The following is a 20,801-nucleotide window of genomic DNA, read 5'->3' on the forward strand; positions in this document are numbered from 1 at the left end:
TTGGTCCATTTCAGAAATTGACTTCATGGGGGCGGGAAGTAAACATGAGTTTTTATCTTATTTTTATCATATTCTCTGAATGTATATGTACGCACCTAAACTTTGCATTACATATGCTATGTTTATAATTGTTCTTTTCTTTTATCTAGTCTGTACAACCATATCCAGTTGTCTAGTAATTTAATGCCTGGCTGTGACTACTCACTTTTTAAGGTATGTTTAATTGGTGACTTCATATATTTATTATAAGACTGGACCATTCAGGTATTCATTAAAAAATCTTGCCATAAACTTAGGAATAGTTAATGTTGTGGTGCTTGGAGAATAATTAAATTAGCTTTACCAGGTTTTAGCATAAATATATTTTGCCCTATTTTAGTATAAACATTGGGTTGGCCAAAAAGTGCCTTTTTGGTAGAAATAAAAGACACATTTTTTTAAGTAAAAATAAAATACACATTTAATTTAGTTAAACCATGTTTTAAAGTAATAGAACTACATTTGAAGCCCCATAATTCATAGGTCTAGTTGTCTAGTTAAATTAGCATTGTTCTGTTTTGCCCTTCCTCAAAACGTCTAGTGTTTTTCTTCTCTAATTGTTTTTGTTTTTCTTCTCTAATTGTATTTATTCAAGGCATATTTTTCATTTTCTCCAAGAACTTTATTGAACAACGTATTCAGCCTTTGGTGTGGTTGGTGGTGGTTCATTTAGCTTGCCCAGGATCTCTCCCGTTCTACATTATTGTACAGTATCCACTTTTCATCACCTGTCACAATTTGTTTTAAAAACGGAACGTTTTCATTATGTTTAAGTAGAGAATTGCATGCTTGAATACGTTCAAGAAGGTTTTTTTCACTTATGTGGAACCTAAACATCAAAGCGATTCACATAACCAAGCTGGTGCAAATGATTGTCAGCACTTAATTTTGAGTATGTTGGCTCTCTCCTGTGTGGTATTACGTTGATTGTTCTCAGCTAATGTCTCGATTTGATTGCTATCGACTTCAACTGGTCTGCCTGACCGTGGAGCATCGTCCAGCGAGAAATCTCCAGCACAAAACTTTGCAAACCACTTTAGACACATTCAGTCAGTCACAGCACCTTCTCCATACACTGCACAATTCTTTTTTTTGCATTTCAGTTGCATTTTTACCTTTCTTGAAATAATAAAGCCGAAAATGTTGCTTTTTTTCTTCCATCTTCAATATTAAAATGGCTACATGAAAATTCACCAATTCTGATAAGTTTTTTTTAAAATGTGCTCTGATATGACAGCTGTCACATACAATCTAACGAAATTGTTTTGAATGAAGTTAAAGACAACTGAGCGCTACTAGATGCACCTTAGGGAAAAAACCAAACGAACCTTTTGGCGAACCCAGTTATTGAAATTAAGTGAGTCAGACTGTATGGGCACATACTGTGATTGATTTTGAGGAGAGCTTTGATAATCCAAATGGGTCATCCAATCCGTTTCTTCTTTATATATTTGAGTAGACTGAAGTCCAGAGTTCGTCAGGAATTCTTAACCTGTAGTGTGTGGGTCCTTGAGATATTTATGAGTTTTGTCAGCTGGTAGTGGGTGGGACAGTCATTAGCTCTCTGAAATTGTGTAAGTTTTTAATATATTTTCTAGGTATAGAAATGTATACAGCTTCTCAAAGGTATCTGTTACTCAGAATGTTTTAGAGCCTCCAACTTAAGTGAAACCCAAGGTTTGATAGTTAATAAGTGCCCAAGTCAGTACTCTAATTTTGCTTTAAGTCTTATGTGCTTTTTTCCCCACTACATCAATTAACAGTTTTTATGGATATAAAGTAAATAGTTAATAGGGTTGTTGCTTGCTGTTTCTAGTGGTGATCTCAAGTTAAAGTAACAATATTGTCTCATATTGTTGTCTCCCTAACCTTGTAGGATGGTATTGAGCCTATGTGGGAAGATGAGAAAAACAAACGAGGAGGACGATGGCTCATTACATTGAACAAACAGCAGAGACGAAGTGACCTCGATCGCTTTTGGCTAGAGACAGTAAGGTTTTAAAATTATAAAGCTGTTTTGGAATACTAAAACTTCACTTATGTTACATTTTATATTGGTTACTTAATTCAAGATGAGATAAGGATTCCCACAATAGCTAAGCCAGCACTTAGTTTTGTTCTGTCCTGTGAATCTTGTATACTTCTTACATACTAATACAGTGAAACTCCCTACCACATATTACACATCCAGAAAGTGATCGGCAGTTGACTCACCTTCCAGAATAAGGTCATCCTGGTCATCTCATTAAGTTCAAAATTATGTAACCTCTCACATTTTGTATGATGTAAGTTTTTTTACAATCCTCTTAGAGTATTGCTCTGTATACTAAACTTTTTAGATCAGTGAAGGAAACAGTGAAATTGTAGCTTGATATCATTCACCTTATATGTTGTGATGTAACTTGGGACTTTTGGCTTCATATGACATTTATTAAATATGAGATAATAGGCATTTTCTCTAGTGAAAGTTTTCAAACCCCAAGCTTTTAGGAGCAGGGATTATAGTCTCTTTTGTATCCCTATCACTTGACAGTGTCTGGTTTATAGTTAGCCCTTACTAAGTTGAGCAATAATAAATATTTCAGTGAATGGCTTTTTAAAGAAGAAACTTAATTTTGCGGGAATTCCCTGGCAGTGCAGTGGTTAAGACTCCCGGCTCCCAATGCCGGGGGCCCGGATTCGATACCTGGTCAGGGAACTAGTTCCCACATGCATGCCGTAACTAAGAGTTCGCATGTCGCAACTAAGGAGCTGGCAAGCTGCAAAGAGGGAGCCCAAGAACTGCAACTAAGGAGCCCACTGGCCGCAACTAAGACCTGGTGCAACCAAATAAATAAATAAGTTAAAAAAAAAAACTTAATTTTGCTTTTGGGAGAGATTATCAGTAATTACCATTTTAGAATTCTGCATTAAAAAGTCATTTCAGTTTTGCAGGATGACAAAAGTTCTGGAGATTGTTGGTGGTACAATGTGAATATACTTAATGCCACTGAACCGTACACTTAAAAATGGTTAATATGGTAAATTTTATGTCATGTATTTACTACAATTTTTTTAAAAGTTAGAAAATGTTCATGAAAAATAAGAACAAGAGGCAATTAAGCAGCTTTTTCAGTTATTCCATTAATGTTTGCTGGCAAGTATAAGCAGCAGCAGAGCAAAGTGAATATTAATAAAATAATTCACCTTTTATGTGCCCTGACATCAGTTGCCCAATTTGCTAAAAAAGTTAACAAAACTGATCATGTTCTTGATATTAAAGAATCAAATTAACAAATTTTTTAAAGACCAGGACAAAAAACTATATATAAATATAATTTACGCATTCAGAAAGTCGACTCTTGATTTAAAAACTGTTTTTCAGTTTTGTATATATACAAATATTTGAGACATTTGCAGCTTAATAAGCTGTTTATCATCTATTGAATGTAACTTGAGATTTGGGTTTTTTCTTTTAAGCTGCTGTGCCTTATTGGAGAGTCTTTTGATGACTACAGTGATGATGTATGTGGAGCTGTGGTTAATGTTAGAGCTAAAGGTGATAAAATAGCAATATGGACTACTGAATGTGAAAACAGAGAAGCGGTTACACATATAGGGTAAGTTTTGCTTTTTGTGTGCTTCTTTTAAAATAGATAACTAAAAGCAGAAGTACTTTTTAAATTAAAAGTATTTATGTAGATCATTATTTTCCTTTTTTTCATGAGCACTTTTATAATCTTGAACTGCTCTTATTCGTATTTTTTTCACTTCTGTAAAATTTCTTTTTCCTAGCAGTGGGGTATATAATCACTATTTTAGCATGTAGCATTTTATTATTTAGCATATGAGAATATGTCTTTTTTGCCCTACTTTAAAACCATAATGCTAATGTATAATACTCAATAATTTGGTGACTATTGGCATTTGCCATTGAAGTTTAAGTGACAGTAGCTTGGTTTTGTCCATATTTAAAACCCACATGTATAAATTTTAAAACTTTGTTTTGGCAAATATTACTATTTGCAAAAGTTGCCTGTCGTCCCCGCTCCCCCCGCCCCCGCAAATGTCAGTCAATGTTAACTAGGATTTTCTCTTTACTATGTTTAAATTAGTAAAATTGGACTTTAAATTTTGTGTTAAAATTAAGTACCAGTCATAAGTCACAATATGTTTAGTTTGCCTCTTTGCATGTTGATTTTTCAAACATTATGAATTCTCCTGTGAACATAATTCCTTTCTGGATTAAAAGATGTGGGGATTTTCCAGGTTTCATTCTCCACGGGGTTTCTTATAAGAGAAGGTTGATTGTTGATTTGTCACCATATTCCTGATCTTTCTGTCAGCCTTAAAACTTACTGACAGTGGGGGTCTCCTATTTCTTTGAAAATGTGTTAAAGAAACTAAGTATGAACTTCTTACCTCGGAAAGTTTTTTATTTGTGTCAATATTAAACATTTTTGAAATCTCTGTAAAACTTTTGGCCTCACTTTTTCAAGGAAAAATTTTTTTTCACCCTTTTAAGTTGCATGGCTCAGTGCTCATTCTGGCATTTTTAGTGATTAAGTATAATTGAAGGTAATACATTATATCCTAATGTAAATCTGATAATAGTTATAATTTTAGTTATAAAATTATTTTTAAATACTCTATTCTAAGGAAGGTAGTAAAGTCTTCTGAAGGGTAGAGTATGAATAAAATTTCCTGGTATCATACTGCTAGAGTATTTAGCTCCATGAAAATCTCTTTTTTTGTTGTTTGCCATATATATCTCTTTATTTTTGTTTCATTTTGGTGCCTGTTTTTAAAATTTTGCTATTTTTTCTCAGATACCAGATTCCTAACTTGACCTATGATGTTCTCATAAGATCATATGATGATCTGTCCCCAATTTTACCTTGTCAGCCTTATCTCTCATATTTACCTTTCTTGTGAGCTGTAGCCACACAGCCTTATTTTTGTTCCTTGGCCTTCAGATGGGCTTCATTCTCTTAGCATTATACTTTGACCTCATGAGTTTTTAAAAGGAGAGAGTTCTCTGATTTCAAAGAGGAGATTAGATCCTCCTTGCTAATATCACAACCCCTGTGCTTACCCTCATTGATACTCAGTCACATCTTATTTGAAAATTAGGTTGTAGAGTTAATATATAAGGCAGAAATCATGTTATGTTCTAAATTATCCTTAAAATATCATAAATCGCCTTCACAGTGTTTGATTTTTGTGTGTGAATTCTTGTCGGTAATAGGTAAGGTAAATGTAACTGCAGTAACATACAATATTTACTAAGGTTTATATGTGAAATATAATTGAAGCATTTTAGATCAGAAAATTAAAATGTGCATGTAATTGATTTTGAATACATTAACTATGTATGTGATACAGCTCCACCGTATGTATTTGTGATTATTTATTTGCAAATAATCAAATACTCTAAACTATAAACACCATGAGCCTAGAGAGTGTCCTTGCTTTGCTTATTATTAATTTACTGATAATTATCACAGTACCTGATACATAGTAGACTCTCAAATATTGGTTAAGTGATTATGAAGAGTAAATTTTGCTAAAAGGAAAAAGGTGTGCAATTTCCTATTTCACTCTCTAGGTATTATTTTTTAATGTAAAGAGTAATAATACTGGATTTGGGGTGTATGTTTGAATAAAAATTAATGGCTACTTTTCTTCTTTTTCATCTTCTAGGAGGGTATACAAGGAAAGGTTAGGACTTCCTCCAAAGATAGTGATTGGTTATCAGTCCCATGCAGACACAGCTACTAAGAGCGGCTCCACCACTAAAAATAGGTTTGTTGTTTAAGAAGACACCTTCTGAGTATTCTCATAGGAGACTGCGTCAAGCAATCGAGATTTGGGAGCTGAACCAAAGCCTCTTCAAAAGCAGAGTGGACTGCATTTAAATTTGATTTCCATCTAAATGTTGCTAAGATATAAGAGAAGTCTCATTCGCCTTTGTCTTGTACTTCTGTGTTCATATATTTTTTTTTTCTTAATTTTGGCTAGAGTGTCCACTATCCCAATCAAAGAATTACAGTACACATCGTCCCCAGAATCCATAAATGTGTTCCTGGCCCACTCTGTAATAGCTTAAAAGAATTAACGATTACAAACACATTTGACCCATCTACAATATTAAAGAAAAGAATTTGCATTTCTATACCTTACAAGAGAACGATTCTGTTTATGTTCCGTTGTATGCAGGAGCATATTTTGCTGGTTTGAAAGAGTATGATGCATACAGTTTTCTAACAATTTTCTTTGTTTCTTTTTACAGCATTGTCTGTGCTGTACTCTTGCTGATGGCTGCTAGATTTTAATTTATTTGTTTCCCTACTTGATAACATTAGTGATTCTGATTTCAGTTTTTCATTTGTTTTGCTTTTGTTTTTTTCCTCATGTAACATTGGTGAAGGATCCAGGAATATGACACAAAGGTGGAATAAACATTAATTTTGTGCATTCTTTGGTAATTTTTTTGTTTTTTTGTAACTACAAAGCTTTGCTACAAATTTATGCATTTCATTCAAATCAGTGATCTATGTTTGTGTGATTTCCTAAACATAATTGTGGATTATAAAAAATGTAACATCATAATTACATTCCTAATTAGAATTAGTATGTCTGTTTTTGTATCTTTATGCTGTATTTTAACACTTTGTTATACTTAGGTTATTTTGCTTTGGTTAAAAAATGGCTCAAGTAGAAAAGCGGTCCCATTCATATTAAGACAGTGTACAAAACTGTAAATAAAATGTGTACAGTGAATTGTCTTTTAGACAACTAGATTTGTCCTTCCTTTTATTTCTCCATCTCTATAGAAGGAATTTGTACTTCTTATTGCAAGGCAGTCTCTATGGTGTCTTCTCTTGTAGTGTCTTCCACGTGAATAGCGTAAGTTTGGAGCATCAGTTTGATTATTACGTTTATTTTAATTTTTAATAAATTGAATAGGTAGCATCATATATGGAATTAAATTGACGTGGCTATCTTTTTTTTTTTTTTAATAAAGTAAGAGGCACAGTCCTTCAGTCTTAGGTAAACAATGTACTCTTAATATGTTAAAACTCATGAGAATTGCGACCTTGGTGCATCACCATTTGATTGGTAGGAATAGCAGTTGTAAAACTTGGTTGCTGAATTGAGACGTTATTTTTCAAGTGTCCAAATGACACCATAGGGAAAGAGTTACAGATGGTGGGCGTATGCATTAAGAATTTTGTTAGTGTTGCTGTCTAAATAGAATTAGAATAAACAGGTTATGAATGCTTGTATTTATAATGATGAATTGGTGTAGTATAGATTTATGTAAACTTGAAAACTTGATCTACTCTTTATAGGCATCATTTGAAAGCAAATTTGAAAACAGTTTGTTTATAATTACTGTATATTTCAGATCCCGTAAAATGAAATATAGTTATATTGTAGACAAAAGGGTAAGTTGAACTGTAGGTAGAATGAGAACCATTAATTGAGAGGAAATTTCATCTTTAGATGGTGATTATGAATGAATCATTTTAAAGCTGCTAAGTTTGACAAAAATCCTATATAAAATAAACATGAAATTAATAGTATTGATTTTATTGAGGAATTTAAAACAGTTTAAAGTGTACCACAAGCTACCATCTGAGTACTCGCAATACCACAAACACCCCTTGTTCAGTAGTCTGGAAATAACTGAGTCTTTTGTGTTTATAATCTGAATATACTGTACCTAGTAATATCTGTTGTTTAAGGTTGGGTGATTGTTTAAGGTGATTTATTGTCTTTGTTGATATACGTAGTTGTGAGCACTTCAAGAGCTTGCTTAAAAGTGACCGTGGAGGTGGTGGTGTGTGGGCAATGGGTGGCATTGGAGGAATATATCTATTAGAAATTAATGCTTAATTTCCTTAATTCTAGGATGCAGTCCATTTTAAGAAGTACCAGCTTTGGCGGGTAGAGGAGGAATAATGCATTAAATGTACAGAGTTCTAAATTTTTAAAAATCCTAATTTATAGCATTTGATTGTCCTCATTATTACCATCTGAGAATCACATTCGGTTTTAAGTCTTTTTCCCAGTATGGGTGGGGAGGAATGATTCTGAGTCACTTTTGGCAAATGCCACTTAAGTACCACAATGACTTGCAAATTTCCTAACTTTATTAGCATCTTTTCTAAATATAAGATTAGATTGTACATGATTTTCTAAGTTACTTTTCCCTCTCTAACAGGATATTATAAATAAATATATTTTCATAGTAGATTATTAAAATAATCTTTAATGGGTAAATAGTAGTTCATTGTAGGGATGTGCCATATTTCATTTAACCAATTTTGTTAATAATTCCAGTTCTGCAGAAGGATTTGAGGCATACTGTGTAACAATCAAAAAGTCGAAATCCTTACTTAGTACTTATGTGCCAGGCAGTGTTCTAAGCACTTCACACGCACTTTAACCTGCACAATAATCCTTTGATGTAGGTGCTGTTATCCCCCTTTTACAGATGAAGAAACAAGCAGTGAGGATTTAAGTCGCTTAGTATGGATTTGAATCCTGGAAATTTGGTTTTGGAGATCCTGTAAAGCACATTATACAGTCTCAGTGATATAGAGCCTACCTGATGGGCTATAGTAAATTGCACCAGATTGTAGTAAGTTTATAGGTCAGGACATTTTAAATTTTACTTCCTTTGGTAATGAAACGTATAATAGATGGAGCGTCCCCCGAGGCCAGTCTGTTCGCAGTCAGCTAAACTAATCATTTGGGGTTTTTTGAGAACATGGAGACAAAGGTACAGGAGTTTAGAGGTGCATAGATTAAGTGAATATTTTCGTATACAGTTTTAAGTGTCTATATCCTGTATCTTCTAAGCTAAATGGCAAAATAAAGCAGAGTTTTCAAGTTGAGCTGAGATTCTTAAATGCTGAAGTTTGCATTCAAAAGTATAATTTTAATTTACTAAGGCAGTGTGATAATGTGATGTTTTACATTTTAAAATTAAAACAAGTTAATGACAAGTCTCTGTGCTACTTTTTATCTCTTAATTGTTATGGATTGTCTTCATTAGTGAGTAGAGGAAAAAAAGAGCTGAATTTTCTCACTCAGAGTTAGACCTTCTGGGCAAATGCAAAATTTCAGGTCAGATTGACATTAAAAAACAAAACCCTAGGTCAGTGCTATCTGGTGTCTCTCTGGACCAGTATAGAAATTAAAGAATGTCTAGAAACTTCTATGGAAATTTGATATTGCTGTGACATTAAAGTATGTGATCATTTCTCTACTAACGGATTTTTAAAAATATATTTGTGACAAGAGTGCAGTTTGGGATTTAAAAGTGGTCCTTCATCACATATAATTTGAGAGACACTACTCTTAGGTTTTCCTCAGTAGCCAAGACCAGCTCATTTGCCCATCAGTCTCTAAAAACATCCAGCTTACTATCTCTTCACTCCTCATCTCACAAGTAATGGACTTCGTGTCAAAGTTTCAGCCCTCGTCTGTAGTGTCTTTCAATAATACTTTCTGGTATCTTGCTTATTGTGAATTTCAAAGTAGAAATTCCTAATACCTTGGATAGTTTTAGACTTCAATAGTCTTGTGATTATTTCTTCCACTGCTAGAAACAAAAGAAAAATGAAATTGTGGGCATGAGATCACATGTGCTATGTCTTTCCCAATTCAGAGGAAACAGTTTCCACATTTTAATCTTGCCCCTTTTTCTTTTACTTCAGAACTTACAAATTCCTCATAGTTTTGCACAGAACTTACATACCTACGTTTCCTCCAAAAAATACATATTGAGTACCTCCGTTTACTGTGCTCTAGGTGCTGGAAAATACAGCAGAAAACAAAAGACTGGTCCCTGCTCTAAAATTTTAAAAGCAGACATCTATTCAGAATAAATAAATCTTTCCACAGGGTTCTGCAAATAGTTTATGTTATTGAAATAGAAACTCCTAGGGTTTCTGTTACTGGGTATTAGTAGTCTAGAGGTAAATACAAAATGAAGTTGTTTGCTCTGAACACCCTTCCAGCTGTAACATTGAGTCTAAACAGATCACACTATATAGGAGGACTCGACCAAACCCTCACATGTAAATTACAGCTTTTGCAAGACTTAATTTCTACTTTATATTACTGAAACCTGTGTGATTGTCCACGTAAAATTTTGTGGGTGTGGCTCTTTTTTGGTTATGAGATTGTACTTAACATACTTTTGAATTTGTTGAAGCATTTTAAATGATTGTGTCTGTATTGGTGTGGTTTTATACATAGCAGTTCTCCCTTTATTCACCTTCTAAAATACTGATTTTTTTTCTTTAATGTTTGACATAAAACACAAACATAACACATGCCTATTTTGTTTTGACTGTAGAAGGGTAGAAGGTGACAATTTCCTGCCTCCTTCAGTCCTACTCTTCTTTTTCAAGGTACCACTCAAATTTCTTGTATATGTCTGAATTTTCTGTGCATACACCACATGTATGTGTGGGCACATGTGTGTAACTTTTTTCTTTGGACACAAATCATTTTATTGAGAATATCAATAGCATTGTTTTCTCATTTAATAATCTTGGACAGTTTTACACATCATAACGCATATAAGACATTTTTAATTGCCTAGTGATCCATTATATGAATGTATGCCTTATTGGAGGACTGCCTGTCTTCCTTCTTTCCTTGTAATTTTTGCCTTTACAGTCTCCCAATGTAAGTTATAGTCTTATCTCTGTATAGTGTAGTTTTTTGATACGTGTAAGTTTGCTTTTCTTTAGCAGTACTGTATGGCCCTATTCTCTACCCATTCCACACCCAGACCGTTCTAATCCACATGCAAGGATCATCATCAGTTTTGTAATTGTGTTCTACAGAATGCTGCTTTGCAAGTTTTGCAGTTTTGGTCCTCATGGTATTTTTCTGATTGACTTTTAATTGTTTTATTTTCTTCTAGTGAGCCAACATTGTTTTAAAATACAAATAAAATAGTTTATTTGCTAGATAGTACTTCTTCCAGAAAACAAGCATTAAGCTAGCAATTCTATTTTAGACCTGTAAATATTAAAAAAGCTTGAATCAGGTAACACTGATATAGGACCTAGTTTTGTTTTCAAGCCTTGTAATGAATTTAACTTCACAATTTTTGAACTGAGAGCATTTCCCAAACACATCTTTATATTGTCGTAACAAGTTTCTTTTGACATTTGTTTTTAAGGGTTTTTTGTTTGGGCCTTTTTTTGTTTAGTTTTGTCTTCAGCCTTTAACTCAATTTTGGGTAAGTGGTTTGTGCATGATGCTTGACACTTTGTTTCTGGTGTAAGATAATTTATAAGGTATGTGAGGCATAAGATTTTGTCCCAACTTGACCCTGCTTTGTGTTGTCTTGTTATGTCAAAGTGTTAATTAGGTGTATTCCATATACATTTGGGGCTTTTTCTGTGTTCTAGCACTGCCTTCTAGATAATAACCATAGTTAATTATTGCAGTGTTCTGTGCTTCTCCAAGCATACGGGATTTGTATTGAGCCAGAATGATATTTAAGGGAATCATAAGTTCCTATTTCATGCAACGTTTCTCCTTTCATTAATTATTAATTATTTACCATCAATTATTTACCTCCTCTTCATGTTTTTTTTAAGTGTTGCTATTTTATAAGGATTCTATCTTTAAATGTTCATATCTTCCATCTCTACTATTCTTAGGTTATCCATACTGTCAGTGGCTTTCAAATCTCTCTCCTTGTCCATGACCTTCTTGTGCTTCAGATCATGCTTCTCCCTGCCTATTGGACTTCTCTGTCAGGGGTCAGCAAACTATAGCTCATAGGTCATATTTGGCCTGCATTCTGTTTTGTAAATAAAGTTTTATTAAAACATGGACTTACATGTTTGTTCACATGTCTAATTTTTGTGTGTGTGTGTCCTATAATGGCAGAGTTGGCTAGTTGTGACTGAGACAGCCCTGTAAAGCGTAAGATACTTATTACTCTGGGCCTTTGTAGTACGAAGTTTGCTGATCCTTACTCTAAATGTTTTGTAGTGACAGTGTCAGCAAAACCAAATGTTTTTAGTGACAGTGTCAGCAAAGCCAAATGTCTCATCCTATTTTCTTTTCCTTTTCACTTCCAGCAAGCCCTTAACCCCATTCCTACCTGATGGCTTTACCATTAATCCAGTCAACAGAGTGTGGTTTACATCATCATTTTCTTCTCTCCCCTCTACTTAGACAATGTCCTTGAGTCCACTGCAGTTTCTCCTGATTGTCCCTGGTACTATCTGGGTTCTTAGGCTAAAAGACATCCCAGCTTACCTCCCTGCTTTTTTGCCCATGTCCTCAAATGCTCATTGTTTGCATGTTAAGATTTCTTTTACTATTTAGAAAACAGCCAAGGTAATCAAGTTTTCTAACTGGGAAATACTGGAGCTTATGTACTTATTCTCAAAGTGATAGTTGGTGTTTTTAACTACAAAAATGATTGCATGGTGGTTTATAAATCATCAAGCAAAGCTTGTACTCTACAGGACAGTCTTAATATATTTTTTCTATTACCTAAAGCAGCATGTGGTATGCCTCTGTTTCTTGCTTTATTATAGAAAGTAAAAAAAAAAAGGGGGGGGGGATGTGAGAAAAGATTAAGCCAGAAATGAAGTTAGCATGCAAAATCCATTCCATAAAGACCATTCTAGTAACCAAATAAAATGGAGAAGCAAGTTATTCAAAGATGCTAATGTCATGCTTGGGTGACTGCCATTTGTGGGACACAATTTTTGTTTTAAGTATACAGCTGGCTATGTCAAAGGAAGATGGGATTCAGTACATACTCCACAGTAAAATTAAAGAATAAATAGCAACCTGCTCCAGAAAAGCACACACATGCTTTGGTGTCAGAGAGCCTCAGTTCAAATTCTAGTTCTGCCATCTATTCAATGTATGAACCTAGTCAAGTTAGTTGAGCTCTCTAAGCCAGTTTTCTCATCTGTGAAACAATGAGTGATACCTATATCAGAGGGCAATGGTGAGACTTAAACGACATCGTTTGTATAAAGTATAGTGCAGTACCAGGTGCAGAGCAAATGTGTAATGAATTTTAGCCTTCTTCCATGGGTCTTCATTTAAAAAAACCTGTAGTGTATGTAATGCAGTGGCTGACATTCTATAGTAATTCTAGCTTTTATGGGATTGGGCTTTTTTTTTTTTTAACATCTTTATTGGAGTATAATTGCTTTAAAATGGTGTTAGTTTCTGCTGTATAACAAAGTGAATCAGCTATACATATACATATATCCCCATATCTCCTCCCTCCTGCGTCTCTCTCCCACCCTCCCTATCCCACCCCTTTAGGTGGTCACAAAGCACCGAGCTGATCTCCCTGTGCTATGCAGCCGCTTCCCACTAGCTATCTGTTTTACATTTGGTAGTGTATATATGTCAATTCCACTCTCTCGCTTCTTCCCAGCTTACCCTTCCCCCTCCCCGTGTCCTCAAGTCCATTCTCTACGTATGTATCTTTATTCCTGCCCTGCCCCTAGGTTCTTCGTAACCTTTTTTTTTTTTTTTAGATTCCATATATATGTGTTAGCATACAGTATTCATTTCTTTATGGCTGAGTAATATTCCATTGTATATATGTGCCACATCTTTATCCATTCATCTGTCGATGGACACTTCGGTGGTTTTCACGTCCTGGCTATTGTAAATAGAGCTGCAGTGGACATTGTGGTACATGACTCTTTGAATTATGGTTTTCTCAGGGTATATGCCCAGTAGTGAGATTGCTGGTTCATATGTAGTTCTATTTTTAGTTTTTCAAGGAACCTCCATACTGTTCTCCACAGTGTCTGTATCAATTTACATTCCCACCAACAGTGCAAGAGGGTTCCCTTTTCTCCACACCCTCTCCAGCATTTACTGTTTGTAGATTTTTTGATGATGGCCATTCTGACTGGTGTGAGGTGATACCTCATTGTAGTTTTGATTTGCATTTCTCTAATGATTAGTGATGTTGAGCATTCTTTCATGTGTTTGTTGGCTATCTGTATATCTTCTTTGGAGAAATGTCTGTTTAGGTCTTCTGCCCATTTTTGGATTGGGTTGTTTGTTTTTTTGATATTGAGCTGCATGAGCTGCTTGTAAACTTTGGAGGTTAATCCTTTGTCAGGATTAATAGTCTAGTGTAGGCTGATGAAGTGATGAAATTGCAGTTCCATAAATGTAATTGGGTGTGGGGCTTGACCACATTTTGAGATCCAAGTTTATAATCCAGCCCAGCATATATAGTCTCAGGGTGTAATGTAATGGTACTTAAGCTAACAGTTTGGGATGGAACAAAGTTATATTGTTAACCCCCCAAGGTTGCTATACATATGTATCAAATTGTATGTATTATTTAGGATTTCTGTTGTTCTGAAGCCACTCCGTGGATTCCTTAGGCTGAGTGTCCTTGTATTCCCAAATTAAGGGCCTCTGATCTAGGGGGATGGTAACAGCTGCATAAATCCTTAAACCAGTGATTCTTAAGGATCACTCTCAGACACAGCACCCCACATGTCAGACAAAGCACCCCATATGTATAAGCAAATGTATCACTGCATGCTCTTATTATCCTGAAGTGAAATTGCTTACCACTTGTTAAAATATAAATTCCCTATCTAGACAATAATAGATAATAAGAGAATAATCAGAGGGGAAATTAGAGGGAGGTAGTTCTGAGTACAGCTATTTTAGCCCAAATGTAACTATATAATGAAAGTAGTCTAGTAATTGAACACATACCTAGTGTCAGTGTGAATGTGACAACTCTAAATGCAAGTTGTTAAGTTACTCTGAAGTGAACAATGCTTAGTACTAAGTTCTGGACAAAACTATACATTTTTTTAACTTAAGGTATTTCTGGAAAATTCAGAGTATATTAAAATTGTGCAAAAACTGCTTGGTGTTAGATGTTAGGTAATACGGTTAGATTCAAAATTTCAGTATTAAAAGTAGATTTTTAAAAAGTTTACATGGCAGGATAGTTGAATGTCATTTGGGATACCAGCTCTTAGGTGTGTACATCTGTGTATTGCTCATCCCTAATAATGCCAGATGCGCCTCACCTATAATTGTTATAATCAAAGTGTCACATAAATTTCTACTGGTTATGGTAATAGTCAGTGGTACTGTGTCCCTTGAGAACCAGTCCTTTTCAGATTTCATTGTGCCTGATCCTAAGTGATTCTTGTGATCTTGTGATGATTATTGTGACCCAGGGACCATACTTTAAGGCATAATGATCTAGATCGGCAGTGTCCAGAACAGTAGCTCAGATATCGGACATTCCGTCATTGCAGAAAGTTCTAGTAGACAGCTGTGCTGTATAAATAGTTTCTCAAATGAGCTTTTTAATGAGTTTCAAATAGCAGTGAGTTTTACTTTTGGACTGGTGTCGGAAGAACTAGTTATGTGTGCAGTCATATGCTTTAGAAGCAGTTTCACATTCTTTTTGTGAAAGTTGAGCTTGATAAAGACATGTGCCAGAATGGAATGTCACCATGTGACATGTATTTGTGTCTTTTACGTTTTTTTCCCTGTAATTCATTTCTAATCTCATAGTGAGTGGTCAGAAAAATGCTTGATATGATTTCAATTTTCTTAAATTTACTGAGGCTTGATTTGTGACCCAAGATGTGATCTATCCTGGAGAATGTTCTGTGCGCACTTGAGAAGAAAGTGTAACCTGCTGTTTTTGGATGGAATGTCCTATAAAGATCAATTAAATCTATCTGGTCTATTGTGTCATTTAAAGCTTGTCCTTCCTTATTCATTTTCTGTTTGGATGATCTGTCCATTGGTGTAAGTGAGGTGTTAAAGTCCCCCACTATTATTGTGTTGCTGTCGATTTCCTCTTTTATAGCTGTTAGCGGTTGCCTTATGTATTGAGGTGTTCCTATGTTGGGCGCATATATATTTATAATTGTTATATCTTGTTCTTGGATTGATCCCTTGATCATTATGTAGTGTCCTTCCTTGTCTCTTGTAATATTCTTTATTTTAAAGTCTGTTTTATCTGATATGAGTATAGCTATTCCAGCTTTCTTTTGATTTCCATTTGCATGGAATATCTTTTTCCATCCCTTCACTTTCAGTCTGTACGTGTCCCTAGGTCTGAAGTGGGTCTCTTGTAGACAGCATATATATGGGTCTTGTTTTTATATCCATTCAGCAACCCGGTGTCTTTTGGTTGGAGTATTTAATCCATTCACATTTAAGGTAAGTATTGATATGTATGTTCCTGTGACTATATTCTTAATTGTTTTGGGTTTGTTTTTGTAGGTCCTTTTCTTCTCTTGTGTTTCCCACTTAGAGAAGTTCCTTTAGCATTTCTTGTAGAGCTGGTTTGGTGGTGCTGAATTCTCTTAGCTTTTGCTTGTCTATAAAATTTTTGATTTCTCCATCGAATCTGAATGAGATCCTTGTAGGGTATAGTAATCTTGGTTGTAGGTTCTTCCCTTTCATCACTTTAAATATATCGTGCCACTCCCTTCTGGCTTGTAGAGTTTCTGCTGAGAAATCAGCTGTTAACCTTATGGGAGTTCCCTTGTATGTTATTTTTCTTTTTTCCCTTGCTACTTTCAATAATTTTTCTTTGTCTTAAATTTTTGCCTATTTGATTACTATGTGTCTCAGCGTGTTTCTCCTTGGGTTTATCCCGTATGGGGACTCTCTGCGCTTCCTGGACTTGTGTGGCTGTTTCCTTTCTCACGTTAGGGAAGTGTTCGACTATAATCGCTTCACATATTTCCTCTGGTCCTTTCTCTCTCTCTCTTCTCCTTCTGGGACCCCTATAATGCGAATGTTGTTGCGTTTAATGTTGTCCCAGAGGTCTCTTAGGCTGTGTTCATTTCTTTTCATTCTTTTTTCTTTATGCTGTTCCTTAGCAGTGAATTCCACCATTCTGTCTTCCAGGTCACTTATCCGTTCTTCTGCCTCAGTTATTCTCCTATTGATTCCTTCTAGTTTAGTTTTCATTTCAGTTATTGTATTGTTCATATCTGTTTGTTCTTTAATTCTTCTAGGTCTTTGTTAAACATTTCTTTCATCTTCTTGATCTTTGCCTCCATTCTTTTTCCGAGATCCTGGATCATCTTCACTATCATTATTCTGAATTCTTTTTCTGGAAGGTTGCCTATCTCCACTTCATTTAGTTGTTTTTCTGGGGTTTTATCTTGTTCCTTCATCTGGTACATAGCCGTCTGCCTTTTCATCTTGTCTATCTTTCTGTGAATGTGGTTTTTGTTCCACAGACTGCAGGATTGTAGTTCTTCTTGCTCCTGCTGTCTGCCCTCTGGTGGATGAGGCTATCTTAAGAGGCTTGATGCGAGGGACTGGTGGTGGGTAGAGCTGACTGTTGCTCTGGTGGGCAGAGCTCAGTAAAACTTTATTCCCCTTGACTGCTGATGGCAGCAGCTGGGTTCCCTCCCTGTTGGTTGTTTGCCCTGAGGCAACCCAACACTGGAGCCTACCTGGGCTCTTTGATGGGGCCAATGACAGACTCTGGGAGGGCTCCCGCCAAGGAGTATTTCCCAGAACTTCTGCTGCCAGTGTCCTTGTCCCCACGGTGAGACACAGCACCCCCCCCCCCCGCCTCTGCAAGAGACCTTCCAACACTAGCAGGTAGGTCTGGTTCAGTCTCCCCTGGGGTCACTGCTCCTTCCCCTGGGTCCTGATGCGCACACTACTTTGTGTGTGCCCTCCAAGAATGGAGTCTCTGTTTCCCCCAGTCCTGTTGGAAGTCCTGCAATCAAATCCCGCTAGCCTTCAAAGTCTGATTCTCTAGGATTTCCTCCTCCCGTTGGCGGACCCTCAGGTTGGGAAGCCTGACATGGGGCTCAGAACCTTCACTCCAGTGGGTGGGCTTCTGTGGTATAAGTGTTCTCCAGTCTGTGAGTCACCCACCCAGCAGTTATGGGATTTGATTTTACTGTGATTGGGCCCCTCCTACCATGTCATTGTGACTTCTCCTTTGTCTTTGGATGTGGGGTATCTCTTTTTGTGAGTTCCAGTATCTTCCTGTCGATGATTGTCCTGCAGCTAGTTGTGATCTGTAATTCTAATCTATTAAAGATGTTTCTTTTTACTCAATCTCCCACAAGTATTAAAGTGTAGATTCAGTTATTCGTCGTTAAACAAATATTCATTGAGTACCTATTATGTGCCAGCCATTGCTAAGTGTTGTATAGAGCGAGGAGAACAAAATAGACATGATTCCACACTAATCATGTTTATAATCTGTGAGTTTATGTAATGTAAGTGTGTGAAAATACACTTATTAAATGGTTCCTATGTGCCAGGCTAGTTTACACTAATAAAGCAGAACAGAAAATCACCTAATGAAGCTTTTGCTCCCATTGATTTGTAGATAAGTTCGTTTTCTCCATGTATTTCTAACAGCTTTTGCTGTATACAATTCAATGTTATTTGATGCTACAAGATGACAGTTTACACTGTTAATTGAATGCTTTATCACATAGAGAAATGGCTAATTTTCCTTTGCAGTAGACATCACTGGTGTTACCTGCCCTGAACACTTTGCTTCTAGGAACTATTGCCTCTTTCTACTCCCTGAGGTCCATGTGGCTTTGGGTCTGACTCTTAAATGAATAGGTTTCATTTCAGACCAGTAGGAGTTATCTATGTGTGAACTCCAGATAGGCATTTTTAAACTTTTAATTTTGACATAATTTCAAAGTTACAGAAAATTTCTAAGAATAATACAAAGAATTTCCATATACCCTTCACCCAGATTCATCATATGTTAACATTTTACCCATTTTATTTTTATTTTGTTTTTTTGGCCGCACTGTGCGACATGTGGTATCTTAGTTCCCCAACCAGGGAGCAAACCCGTGCCCCCTGCAGTGGAAGTGTGCAGTGTTAACCGCCATGGAATTCCTGCCATTTGTTTTAAAGTGCCTGAGAATAGGCCAACGTTCCCCCTCTGACCTAAACACTTCAGTGTGTTTCCTAAAATTCTTGGTGTATATTTTCTAAAAGCAAGGGCATACAATGATCAAATCAGGAAATTAGCCTTAGTACAGTAATATAATCAATAAATTTTATTCAGATTTTACCATCATTATTTTACTGGACAGTTTCCTTGATAGTAAATGAAAGCCTACATTTATAACTTGCTTTCAGCTGTCCTATCCCTTTAGTCTCTAATTTGGAAAAAGTCCTCAGTCTTCTGTGTTTATGGACATAAATTTTTTTTTTTTTTTTCAGTACGCGAGCCTCTCACTGTTGTGGCCTCTCCCGTTGTGGAGCACAGGCTCCAGATGCGCAGGCTCAGCGGCCATGGCTCACGGGCCCAGCCGCTCCGCAGCATGTGGGATCTTCCCGGACCTGGGCACAAACCCGTGTCCCCTGCATCAGCAGGCGGACTCTCAACCACTGCGCCACCAGGGAAGCCCTGGACATAACATTTTTGAAGAGTACATGCCAGTTATCTTGTAGAATATTTCTCAGTTTGGGTTTGAATAATGTTTCCACATGATTAGAATCAGGTTATGAACTTACGACAAGTATACAACAGAAGTCATGTGTGTTTCTCAGGGCATTATACCAGGGAATACATGATACAAATTTCTTCCATTACTGGTGATGTTAACTTTGATCACTTGATTAAGGTGATCTCTGTGGGTGTCTCCATTATAAACTTGCTGATTTTTACTTTATAGTAGTTAAGTATCATATAGCACAACTTCTTGTTTCTCCATAACTATTACCCACAGAGTTTTAGTACCTATTGATGGTCTCACTTTCAGTTATGATCAGCAAATGGTGATTTTTCTACCTCCAGTTGGCTTCCTATTGTAAGAAATAGCTTTCCCTTGTTTAATTAATTTCAGTGTAGACTGAGGTTTCTGTTTTATTCAGTTGATAATCCTTTACTGTCATTATTTTGATGTTCATATTGTCCCAGATTCGGCCAGTGGGAACCCCTTCAAGCTGCCTCTTTATGCTTTGACATGCTCACATCATTGTTTTGGGTGCAAAAGGATGTCTCAGGCTTATCTTGACTCATCTTGTACTTTCTCTACTTCAGCCCTGAAATTGATGATGTCTCCATGGAGCCCTGATTCTTTTAGTAGAGAATGGAATTTAGTAACCAAGATCTGGGCAGTTGGTATACTCATTACTACCAGGGTGACATTGCTTGTAAGTTCTCACAGCAGGGCTAGGAAATAGAAATTTGTTTGTATACATACCCACAAATACTTTTTTTTTCTATAATCATGTTAATACACACACACACACACACACACACACCCCTTAAATCCATGAGTTCACACCGATATCTCATTCCAACCCAATATCACAGGAGTCTTATTCTCTCTTTCCATATATGTTATTATTTTCTGTGTACAATGAGGAAGCAGGGTATCATCCCCAATATATTTATTTGTGTAGCGCTAGAAATAACAGAAAATAATTTCATAATGGCTAGCCTATTCCTTTGCAAAAAGGAAACCTAAGAATTCAAGGTATGTTTAGAGTTCATTTTTATCTTTAGATTTAGGGCATTTAGTTCAAACACTGTTCAGGTCTTCCGTTTTCCCTCCCACCCTTCCCTTCCTTTGGTGTAGCTATGTTACCTTTCAAAATATTTCATTCATTCATTTCTGTTTGTATTCCATTTTAGGACCTCCTGTCCCCATCATTTCTTATTTCTCTCTTCTCCTCCCTTCTCCCTTCTTTCTTTTTCATTTCCTTTTTTCTTCTCTTTTTCCTTACCTCCTTTCCTTTTC

General features: G+C 35.9%; 1 protein-coding gene across 2 annotated transcripts in view; it reads left to right on the top strand.

The window, feature by feature from the left end:
• Positions 1-12,645, top strand: part of EIF4E (eukaryotic translation initiation factor 4E) — a 118,965-nt gene extending 106,320 nt beyond the window's left edge. For both annotated transcript variants that reach the window (XM_030865628.2, XM_060299767.1), the window contains exons 5-8: positions 150-213; positions 1,916-2,029; positions 3,499-3,638; positions 5,722-12,645. In XM_030865628.2, coding sequence (XP_030721488.2) covers positions 150-213; positions 1,916-2,029; positions 3,499-3,638; positions 5,722-5,836 — 433 coding nt within the window. In that variant the 3' untranslated portion in view covers positions 5,837-12,645. The remainder of the gene's footprint in view (positions 1-149; positions 214-1,915; positions 2,030-3,498; positions 3,639-5,721) is intronic.
• Positions 12,646-20,801: the final 8,156 nt, after the last annotated feature.

Source organism: Globicephala melas, chromosome 5, assembly GCF_963455315.2.
Source record: "Globicephala melas chromosome 5, mGloMel1.2, whole genome shotgun sequence".
Classification (NCBI taxonomy): Eukaryota; Metazoa; Chordata; class Mammalia; order Artiodactyla; family Delphinidae; genus Globicephala; species Globicephala melas.